The following is an 11493-nucleotide window of genomic DNA, read 5'->3' as shown; positions in this document are numbered from 1 at the left end:
TGCCTATGAGCACGTGCCTTTCAGCACTGGGTAGATTATCAGGCTGCGTTCTTACACTCCCGTAACGAGACAGCTATGTGCTAGTGGTGCCCCTCAGTCCTGTGTCAGGAAGGTGGCTATCGGCCATCATCCACGCAAACCTCAGTAGCTGACCACAATATTTTCCTGACGATTTCCGATCAAGTGATTGGAGCGAAATAACATTGGCAGTGCTGCTGTTGGTCGATGGACCACACGTCCATCGAAGCAACCCGTTCCTTATCAGGCAGGCAACGAAGAGTGTTCTTGGGTGCCTCTGAAATGCCCCGTGCTGAAAGTCCCATTATCACTCCCTTCGTACAGGAATTTCAAATGTTCCTAGGCATGAGTCAGTGGATTAAGGCTCTTTTATGTAGCCTGCAGTCATCATTGGTCGTCTCAGCCGTAAAGTTGATTTGAATCGGATCTTGTGTGATTCACTGAATAAAACTACCTTTGCAAATGAGTAAAGGTTTATATCTTCACTGTGGTCTGTATAAAAAAAACTATCAAATATCCGAGCCAAGCACGCAGTCAACAACTCCATAAAGCCGCCGAAAAAGCATTTATCCTGTTTCTTTGGAATTGTACCTTTGAAGGATCGAGGAGTGGGAATCGAAGGGGAGAATTGTGTATTACTTGGTGGGTTAAAGATCAATCCAATCATACCACAAGAATACTTTAAGGTTGCAGTTGCATCACTGCTTGAGCTACGGCCGTTTTATTAGCTCATCAGTATTGTTCGAAGTAGCTAGATGGAACATGTCTGCAGGCCCGGCTATTCTCATTGTCTGTTGTTGATACACTCATGTGGATAGCTATTGTTCCCCACCAAAACTGAGTTGGTTGTCTTAAGTTGTGCTAATATCACCTGAACACCTGGGTAATTTGTTCGCAGTTTGAACACGGATTGAGAAATGTTTGAGTTTGTCGCTGAAGTCGGGCACAGAAGCTGCAGTTGTGATGAATGGCGAACGTAGTAATCAGATCCAGTGCTGGGACCTGTGGATTGGCTACAAGAAAAACGTGAAATCATAAGAAAGGAGTCAGCAGTACCGTATTTTCGTTTACCCGCCCTGCTGCATGCAGCAAGTAAAGGACGACACTGGTGACATTGTTCGACAGCCGATGTGGTTCGAGATTATTGTTAGGTGTAAGTGACATGGCTGTACGCGAGCTGCCATTTAACACGGTTCTCGTAACTCATTAGTGACGTCTTTTATTTTTCATGCCGCCTTCTGAGTTACCCAGCTTGGTGTTAATTTCAAGCTGGTAAAGAATCTGTGATTGGTCTGTAATGATTTTCTGGGAAACAATTTGGCGGCAGGTTCTGGTAGATAACCTCGGAAACACTGATTCATAGTACCACACTTGTATCCTCACAGGGAGGTTGACCCAAAGTGACAGAATGGACTCACTGTTAACGAATGCTCGATTAACATAGTCGTCTTGCGAAAAAAGGATGACAGCCAAGTTTGGTCGGTCCGTCTCATGTACTCCACGAGTTTGGCAAAGAGGCCGTCCTCTGTGTTGAAATATTGGTAGCTCGGGTGAGTTTATTGGTTGTCGATTAGGTGGCTGTTGATCCGATTCCCAAGCTTGGCAACTGGCTTGCACACGCTTCGTCATCATACGAGGAGACATCACTGCGCAGTTGGGTGGGTACTTCTTCGTTGTCTGCGTGCGTTTATATAGCATTCGAAGGCTATCTGTTATGTTCTGACGTGATTGGCTACTTGGACTGTACCGAATTCAGTGAATCTATTAGCCTGTTTGTGATCTTTGTTGAGTTGTGGTCTGCGTTCCTCTCTGGCCTTGACTCGCATCGCGTTGTGGTCTGGCGTTCTCGAGTTTGATTGGTTGCTTGAACCGCTTTACTTACTCCATCGTTATGGTTAGTGTCACTGCGTCCGCCGGTTGATTTGGTGCTTTGGTTGGACGTCTCCAATCCAATTGATGTGTCCGTCTGAATGGAGCTTTCGCTGCTTCCCTTATGAGTTCCTCATCTGGTTACTTTTGCAGCTCAAAGTTCTGTGGTTCTGGCATTCTCTCACTCTGGCTGGTAAACAGGATGAATTTCTATATGTTTGTTGATGGCTTCTTCGATGGAGTACCACGCTCCCACAAATTCGCGTTCTTTTTTTGTTCTTGCTTGAGCCAGTATGCGAACGCCGCTCCAGTTGAAATCATGTCCCCTCCTGATATTTGTGTACGGAGATGAGGGAGAATCGATCGTTGTCTTTTAGTGACGAGCTTGTGTTTATGTATTCTTTCGGAGAGCTTCCTTGCCGTTTGTCGCCGTTGTTGCATTGGATCATGTATGTGACATTGTTCTTCGTCATTGGATCTCCCTTACGGTCTTGATAATGTCCTCCGCAGAGTGTTCGCAGGCTAGTAAGCGACCGTTGTATTGTGCTTTCGTAAGAGCCTTGCCGTCAGTTCAGGGGTGTTCTTGATGTACGGGAGTGTGACTCGTTTGCTTTCGTCCCGTCCTGTTGCATCGATGGTATTTGGTCTCCTGAGTCTTCTCCATATGAAATTCTTCGGGTATCCATTTTTCTGAAACAAATAGGCGCTTGAGTGTGACTCGTTTGCTTTTATTTCGTCCTGTTGCATCGATGGTATTTGGTCTCCTGAGTCTTCTCCATATGAAATTCTTCGGGTATCCATTTTTCTGAAACAATCTGTATAGGCGCTTTTCTTCTGTGATCTTGGATTCTGTTGTGCTGCAGTGTGTCTCGATTCGCTTGAAAATTGTCCGAATGCAGCTTCGTTTGTGGCAGTTTGGATGGTTGGTGTGGTAGCTGAGGTTTGGTCCGTATGTGTTGTCTCTCCATAAACCTCAGTTTATAGCTGTCCGTTCGGCAATCTAGTGATAAGGACGTCCAGAAACGCCAGTCTTCCGTTGTTTGCTTCTTTGGTTGCGAAGTTGATGTCTTTGAAACGTTGTTTAGCAGTTGGCTTACTCGTTGGAATTCGCTTCTTTTGATGATCACAAATGTATCGTCCACGTAACGGATCCATATTTTGGGATTTATATGGGGCAACACAATTTGTTCCAATTTTTGCATTGTGATTTCTGCAATGAATCCTGGAATTGGTGATCCCATCGGTGTCCCTCGTAGTTGTTCATAATATTCTTCGTCGAACTCGAAATGTATGATCTGGCATAAGTCGAGTAATCTGCAGAGGTCCTTATTTCCCAGTGATCCAGTTGGCGTGCCGTTGTTGTCCAATAATTCAGCCACAGTTATCTTGGCCGAATCGAGGTCTACAGACGTGAATAGTGAGCTCACATCAAATGAGACCATCATTTCATCTTGTTCGATGCTTACGCGCGTTTTATTCGTAGTGTACCAGGCAAATATACAAGCGGTGTGACAAAGTCCTTCAGGCCTATAAAATGAGATCTACGGTTCACATAACCCTCCAAACCTGAACGGTTCGCCTAAATAGTATGATCAGTACAGTCACTTATGAATACTTCGTCCTGAAGCAGCTATGTGAGAAACCAATAATGTCGTACGACTATCGGGACACGGCTAGTACTTTGTGTTCAGATCGCCAGGCCTAGGTCCGATGAAATTTTCGGTATAACCCAAAAATAACCCTGGAATCATCTATTTGGCTTACCGGGACACACCAGTTGTGAAACTTGTCTGAAATTTATAATCACTGGCAACTCCAGTCGCAATGATAAGGGTCTGTATAAGTTTATCGTCTTTTAATTCCGACTACAAAATGTGCCCGACCAGCTTTACAGTCAGGACTTACGCAAGCAAAAAGAGACTAACTTCTGAACAAGAAACTCTAGGATTGTTGCATGCTTCGAAAACCTACTCAAATCACTAGCGACAGTATGGAAATCGACCCATGTGCGTTTCGAATTTCTTATCGGGTCACTGATCCCCATTTCGAAGTAAAGGCTGCGTATTCGAAATTCCGTAGGAACGTACAACCCACCTTCCGTGGACAATGATGGACTGCTTATGCGCATTTCAACGAAGAGACAGGTGGGCCGGATTGCCAGTTCACGGGACATCTGTCAACAGATACAACTACACTGCGATGTCCCCAGGGATGAACTACTCGCGAAGCTAATCAAGTTGTTGAAGCCACTTTTCAGTTAGAGGTAATGTCTAGCATCAACCAGTCATTAGACTAGAAAACAGAGAAAAAGGCAGAAAACAAACTACTTCAAGAGAAATTCATAAGCAGAACGATCAAAAGTGTCCTCAATTTCTTCTTGTAAAGCCAGTCTTGCGCGGGGAGTACGTCGTAGCAAACGGCGTTGTCTTTCCTCAGGTGAGCACTCATCCAGATCGAGTGGGATCTGAAGCGAAACGTGGAAACGATGAGAGAATACGACGGATACCAGGCATCTGAAAGTTAGTGAGAAATCGTACTACTGTTACATTCCAAGTAGCGCAATAAAAACAAATGTAGCACGCATGAAGCACATGTGCTCTACCGACTGCAGCCTCTGCAAGGCGAATCTGAAACCCCTACTGGGACCGTCTGTCAAGTGAGTTACTTTCAACGTACTCCACAAATCCAAAAAACGAAAATGCGTTCCGTGTTGCGAGGCTATATACTTCAACAGAACAACAGACTCAAGCAACCAACGAGTTCACGGCAATATCAAGTTATGAACGAAATGGATCTGGTGAACAGTTAGTAATTACAGCACAACGTAGCAAGGGTGTCAGGCGGCGGATGCTAAAAACTGCTCACGCCCCAGCTACAGGAAACAAATTTCCCCATTTTAGCACTCGGAAAAGAACTGTGTTCAGCTGATACAATGCGAGATTGTGTTCCCTTTGAGTACTTTGGGAAAGTAAGTGAACGTTCTTCTAAAAGAAATACCCTGCACTATGCCACCTAACAAAGGGTTTTGTTGTATCAGGGTAAAGAAAACTGTTAAACTAGGCCTTCTTTGGAGAAAGTACTGGTGATAGACCCGTCCTCATATCTCAATAGCGTTCGGCTGTGGCATCCTTTCGGTGCCTAACTGCCATGCCACCAGAAAAAAGCACGAGGGCTGAGACATCGTCAGGTTGCCCAAGCCTACACAGGGGAAGTCGAGAGTTAGAGGTCGAGTTCGAACCACGGACCTTCTTATCAGCAAATCTGCGCTCTAACCACTGAGCCATCTCAGTAAGACTACTTTGATTGCTCCACCCTGACGTAAACTTTGCGTTACCCCTGGAAAAGCCCATCTTAAGTATCTCACGAGTCCTAGTGGAACAAAGAATTTCGGTCAAGAAAGGTACCCGAAGGTATTTCCTAACATTATACGGACACAATCGACAACTGACGTTAGTGTTGTCGGACTGGTCGCTTGAAGGTGTAGGCACCAAAATGATCTTGTGGTAGGTTAACACCAAATCTCTTCCTTATCCACTTACTCATTTTCTCCAGGCTGTCAACTTCAAAAACAAAATTCTTATAGGTGAGCAGCCATTGTCTGCGCCGCTGGTGATATTAACGATGGTGGAGAATGTGGATTTAGTCATGTGACTAAATCTAATGGTACGGACGAGTGTTTCTCAGCCTGCAGCTGTTCGAACTCAGACTGTTACGAAACCTACTTGAGCAAGGCATCACAAATGTGGGACCGATCAAGAGAAGTACTGCGGAATGAGTATTATCAAGAGGAGTTTGGACCGACGGACTGGGGCGCATCAACGATAAGTAGCAAAGTACGGCAGGGACACAGCTTATAATTGGAGTCGGTTACCATGGTTATTCCCATCATAGGAAACTCGACTCGACTTGTCATGCGCACATCCAAATGGTCGCTGCCTCATTGTCGTGGAAGACACCATCCACAAACATCTTTGCTGACTGCGACAGTGTAGATCGTTAAATCTGTAAACTAATCGGGACGATCGAAGTCGATTTCTCTTTGATGGGACTATTCTACAGGCACATCGACTTTTAATCAGTAGTGGCTTGTTAAGGCCTCCACGATTAGTTTGCGTCCGTTAAGGTGAAAACTCACCAGCAACAACCTACCAAGTTTACGTGGTGTTAACAACACATCAGTACGGACGTCTTTGATTCGGAAACTCGTAACGAGAATTTCGGTAGCAGATAGTATAAAACAAGAAATGGTCATTCAGCTGTAACACACTCTCAATGCATAGTTTTCATGCCATTCCCGAAGAAAGCACAAGGGCTCAGACTGCCAGGTTGCCCAACCTTAGATAGCAGAAGTCGAGATGCAGAGGTTGGGTTCGAACCAGGGGGAACTTCTGGCCGGTAATTCCGCGCTTTTACTGCTGAATCATCTCTAGTTGTTTGGTAACAGATAAAAATGTGAATCCCGTTCTCAAATGGGAGAGAAGTCGTGTTTCCAACAATACACTCAGCACGGGACGTTCCTCGTACAATCGATACGGTTGTTTCTCAATTTCTATACACAATCTTTATTTCGGAATCTGAGACCATGTAATTTTTACGGATGAGAAATATAACATGGACTTTAGGATTCGTTGACACGCCCGATGATATACACCAGGAACAATCGGAATACATTAAGATCCGAGCATGATACGGGGAACTGTCGAAGGTGTGTGTTTAGTGATTTAGCCATTTGCTTTGAACCTATGCGGACATCTTAATCCAGCTGTTTGGTTCCAGGGTTTTGTTTCTACTAGTACAATTTTTTCTACCAGAGTGCAGGCTAATCACACTACTGCTCAAGCACCCATGGCTGCGTGGTAATCCTATGCGGAAGATTGCGCGGTCGAATTACCCTACACGTTTCTCACGATGCAGAAAGATTACTAGTTCCAGAAAGGTTGTAAGCAAGACTGATTTCAGGTGCAAGATAATAAAAAAAAAGTCCAACAGTGTTTCCGAATGTCCTCCAAAAAGGGCATTACGCGCTTGTCACATATCTGAAGATGTTCAGGAATGACATGAAAATACAATCTGACAGAGTTGAGATTAGCGGAGGGTTGTTCATTCCAGGATCAAGTCAAGGAAAATGGTCGGTTTGCGGTGCCCCAATGTCACTACGCCATTCTACCATGCGAGGTAGATGCAACTATCGCCTTCGGAAACAGTCAGCTCCCAGGGGGAGGCTGAGCTTACACGTTAAGTGGTTGAATTAATAACTTGTCAAGTACATTTGCATACTAATTTGGTTTTGATGGGCAATTGAATCCCGCTGAATCTCCCGCTTATGAAGGTTTTCTGTCGAAGAGTTTCCAGCAATCTTATGAGCTGTGTGTTACGTCCATCCAATGCATTGCGATATCTCGGAGATCGTACAAAGTGAAAGATAAGGCGGCCTTGTGTAACATATTCAGTTGAAGACAACCAGTGAAAACGAGAGATTCAGCTGAGTCTCCTGTCAAAACCGAATTAGTGTGCAAATGAGGTTAGTCGGTGAACTTCGTCCAATTTGGGTTCAAGTAGAGCCGATGACTCGATGACTGCGCCTAAGTGATGAACCCCAAGAAGGGAGAAACCGGTTGTCGAGGAGTTTTCAGCTACCTTATGAATGTGTTAAGTCGGTGAATAACTTGGTTGTGCGTTTGTTCGCCAAGCTTGACAGTTGGATTGCGGACGTTTCATCATTCTATTCAGGTGGAATCCTCAGTGTGGAACGGAGTGAAAATAACCGGCGGAATACGTATATTAAAAACATAACGGGTATGCAGAATGTTCGTACCAAAAAAAGTGGTAACGAACCAGTGATAATTACCTGTAACAAATATCGTGGTTCCTCATACCGAATGCGAATAGAAGCACCGTTCGGAAGTGCGACAGTGACCGGATACATTCGTGGATAGATTTTTCGCTTTATATGTGTGACCACGGCACGGTTTGCATTCGTCCGTGTTATGAGGCTAGGTCAAAAAATAAGTAAAATGGTCTGGACGAAAATTACCTTAGCGGACCCCGAACGATTCGGCCACAAAGCGAGGACTGCATCAAGTTGACGCTCACAAGATAAAACACGGTCTAAAGGAGCTGAAATTGGACAAAAAAGGACTTAATGAAACACGGAGAGAGGTGAAAGAAACTATCGTGTGGAAGTGGGAGGGTAACGGGCTCAAACTATATGTGACCTATTCTCGGGTGGATTACAGATTAGGCCGTCTCCGTGAGAACTCCCCAGAGATAGTTCTCCTAGGCTGCAGCCATATAAATTGCGTACAGAACACTCAACACACTGTGTAAACGTACCTGGAAAAATTCCAGACCTATGTCTTTGTTAGTAAAAAACTTGATGACTGCCTGGGAAGGAGAAAGCTTAAAAGGACTCGATTCTGAGATAGACGGGAAGAGTATGGCCGGACAAGTGTGCATTTATTGAACCTAACTGTTTGACCGAATTAAAAATAGGCGAGAACATGCCAAATAAACTAACTCGCGTGAGGACGTGAAACACTATGAAAAATTGTTTTAAAAAGGGTCGTGCCATAGTATAAAAATCGTGCAGCTGTAGCGCCCTTTCGGGGCCTAACTGCCATGCCATCCAAAGGTAGCACGACGGCTGGGATACTGCCAGGTCGCCCAAGCCTAGAAAGGGGAAATTGAGAGGCAGAGGTCGGGTTGGAACCTTCAGGTCAGTAAATTCGAGCTCTAACCACTTGGGCCATAAATAGTATAAACAGAACGAATATTCCAGAAACATTCCCTGGGACCAGGGTATATCAAATAATTCTCGAGAACCACCCTGCCCCAACGTATGGACTACGTGGGCATGAACGCTCTCCTGTGCACCCCGGAGAACAAGCTTTCCAGTCGTGATGGACCGAAACGACCCTATCACCTCAAATGGAATGCAGAACATGATAAAGAAATGATTCGCTGACATGGGTACTAGTGCTTTCGCTTTCCTGTTTTCACAGGAAAGTTATTAAAGTTCCCTTTGGAAGACAGTGCATTCCAAAACCGACGCCGCACATTTACCAACACTTTAGCATGAGAATTGGCAAGCTACCGTACTAAAACGTGATTGTGCATTCCCTATTCTCTCGACCACCAGTGTCCATGTCACTGAGTATAACTAAGAAAGTGGACTGGACCAAGTTAGAATTCGGGTTCAGACCACGTTACGCTAGTTGTTCATGGACCCGCTTCTTTTAGTGGTCTTTGCGAAGAGAGTCCAGCATTTACGACTTTGGACTTGCGGCTGGCCTATTTCGTTCAACGTAAAATTACAACGACGGAGTTATCAATTTGAGGACTGATCTATATTATTATACTATGTTATATTACATATCATGGATTCAACGGGAATTCTTTGCGGAGTAGACAGATCCTACGCCCCTTCAGCTTATGGTCAAGAGACACACATGAAACACCGATGGGTTAAGTGATGTATAGTAAAGGAAGATTTAACAAACCACGTACATACAGAACAATGGCACACTTTAGACATAGTTTCTCACTCGATATAACAGCCTATATTTCAGCCCATTACTCCCTATCCATTTAACCCAATGCAACCAATGGTATTTGGAACACGATACGAAGATTTTTATACAGTATGCCGACCTCGCGCGTGTGCCACTTAGTAAGTGATATGACGTTTTCTGTGCGGCATTGAAATACAGTGTCGAGCCAACCATCCTAAACAGAAACAGAAGCTTGGGTTCGGACAGGTAACGTTGACCATGGAAAACTTAGCCGAGCTAACTTCGTTTGTATGAGCAAGCGAAATACAGTGTTCATCTCAGTCAGCTACCTACGTTGTTCTGTGCTTTCGTGATACTGTGCACTGGGTTTACAGTACAACGGTAAAAGCGAATCGTGCTGTGCGTGCCTCGGAAGAAAGCGAGCACGCCCGCTCTCTGAGTTGGTTCCGAAGCCCTAACAGTCACAGGAGACAGTACGAACCGGAACAAATCATCTGCCGGTGATAGTCTAATGCAGAAGCAACGGAAATTGTATCACAGTGCATTGTCCACTACATGTTTACTGCTGCCACACATGGCTGATGGACGGTGGATATGGACCATGAGATAAACGGATTTCCGCCCTGAAGACAGCCAACTGGTTGCGCAGAACACCGGTCTTTATAGCACAGTAACTAGGACCTCACAGTTGGACCGGCAACATCGACATCAATGACGAACTGAAAATAAGCCCAAAACACAACACACGACTTAACATCTAGAATTTACAATAGATCCAGAGGAAGAACACAGTTGTGTTGACGTTTGTCTTTATTTTTTCTCACTGATCGGTTGGGCCTTTTGTAAAACCAATCGCAAAGTTATAAAAAGGTTTTGTATGGGGAATGACACCAATCATCTCCACTGTCCGATCAAAACCCAGCATTTTATCTGAGTGCTTGGGCAACGGACTCTTCCGCCGTCGTTTTGTGGTCGCAGTTGTCGTATTGGATGAAAGTGCTAACCACGATGATCGTTTTATGGGACGACGGGAGCTGTTGGGTGGAGTCCATTTCGTCCCCGGTTGTGGTTTTGGTAGTATGGGTTTGTAATTCTGAACAACAATCTCAGCTGCAGAAGAGGAGTTTGGCAAAGACCCGATGCCTAATTGTGCATGGCCAGGAAGGGTAGTTCCTACTTTGGGCATTTCTGGTGCGGACCCCCCAGAGGGGCACATGTGTTCAAGAATCTGTGTAAACAACGCATGGTAATAGTTGAACCAAGTGGAATCCAAGCGAACAAGTGCGTTGAATATCTCAAAAGTGAGTTGTGCAGCTATATCCCGCCTATCTTTTGCGTTCGTTACTGTACTGCTCTCTGTTAAATTGTGGTTCTCAGACTCGGCAACATTAGAGTCAGAGTCGCGGAACGCGGGCAAGTGAGATGAAGTGCGTGGCAAGGATGCATTGTGATTCGTCAGTTGCGTGGTTTCAGATGCGACAAGTTGTTGCTCTAGACATGCAATCCTTTTTCTCAGATTTCTGAAGTCATCGCGTGTCAAAGTTATTCCATAATTGGTCTGAACATAATTACGGATAACCATATATGAGGGACAAGAAGGTAAGATCGATAGCAAAGTGCGCTCCTGTTCTTCGGAAAGTTTTCTGTTACTGGGGTAGATTTGCCAATTAGTTGAAGACAAATCATGATTATGGCACATGTTGAAACGGATGATCTGCAGGCATTTATCACGGTACACAATGCGGAAGTAGGAGCCACAGTTGTAATCTTTGTAACTGGAACAAGTGAAAATAGGTTAGTCAATATCATTACGTAACACTTACAGACGACCACGTTTGTCTGCATTCCGACGCACACTAGTGTGTACGCATTTATAGAGAAGCATTGAATAGCCTATTTCCATCGGGATTATCTGTTGACTCCTCTTCTTAAAGGTTGAAGCAGTAACACTGCTGCAACGAGTGTAGCTAGTGCCTGTGAGACGTTGGAATTGGGCCAACTTTGTCTGCAATTCAGCCAATGTTCTACACTCCCGACCTGGAAAACACTCCAGGAATTGTTTTGTTACGTCACGGCATGTTGATACTTGTTGCAT

General features: G+C 44.8%; 1 protein-coding gene across 1 annotated transcript; it reads right to left on the bottom strand.

Annotated features, from left to right (window-relative positions):
- Positions 1 to 4161: 4161 nt before the first annotated feature.
- T265_05564 (hypothetical protein) lies at positions 4162 to 11493 on the bottom strand (the record flags this gene model as incomplete). Its single annotated transcript, XM_009170605.1, has 4 exons — positions 4162 to 4351; positions 7922 to 8004; positions 10350 to 11173; positions 11222 to 11493. The coding sequence occupies 4 exons, from the start codon at positions 11491 to 11493 to the stop codon at positions 4211 to 4213; spliced, it is 1320 nt and encodes a 439-aa protein (XP_009168869.1).

The sequence above is a fragment of the Opisthorchis viverrini genome (assembly GCF_000715545.1).
Source record: "Opisthorchis viverrini unplaced genomic scaffold opera_v5_104, whole genome shotgun sequence".
NCBI classification, from domain to species: domain Eukaryota; kingdom Metazoa; phylum Platyhelminthes; class Trematoda; order Opisthorchiida; family Opisthorchiidae; genus Opisthorchis; species Opisthorchis viverrini.
This window is presented reverse-complemented; position numbering and strand designations above follow the sequence as displayed.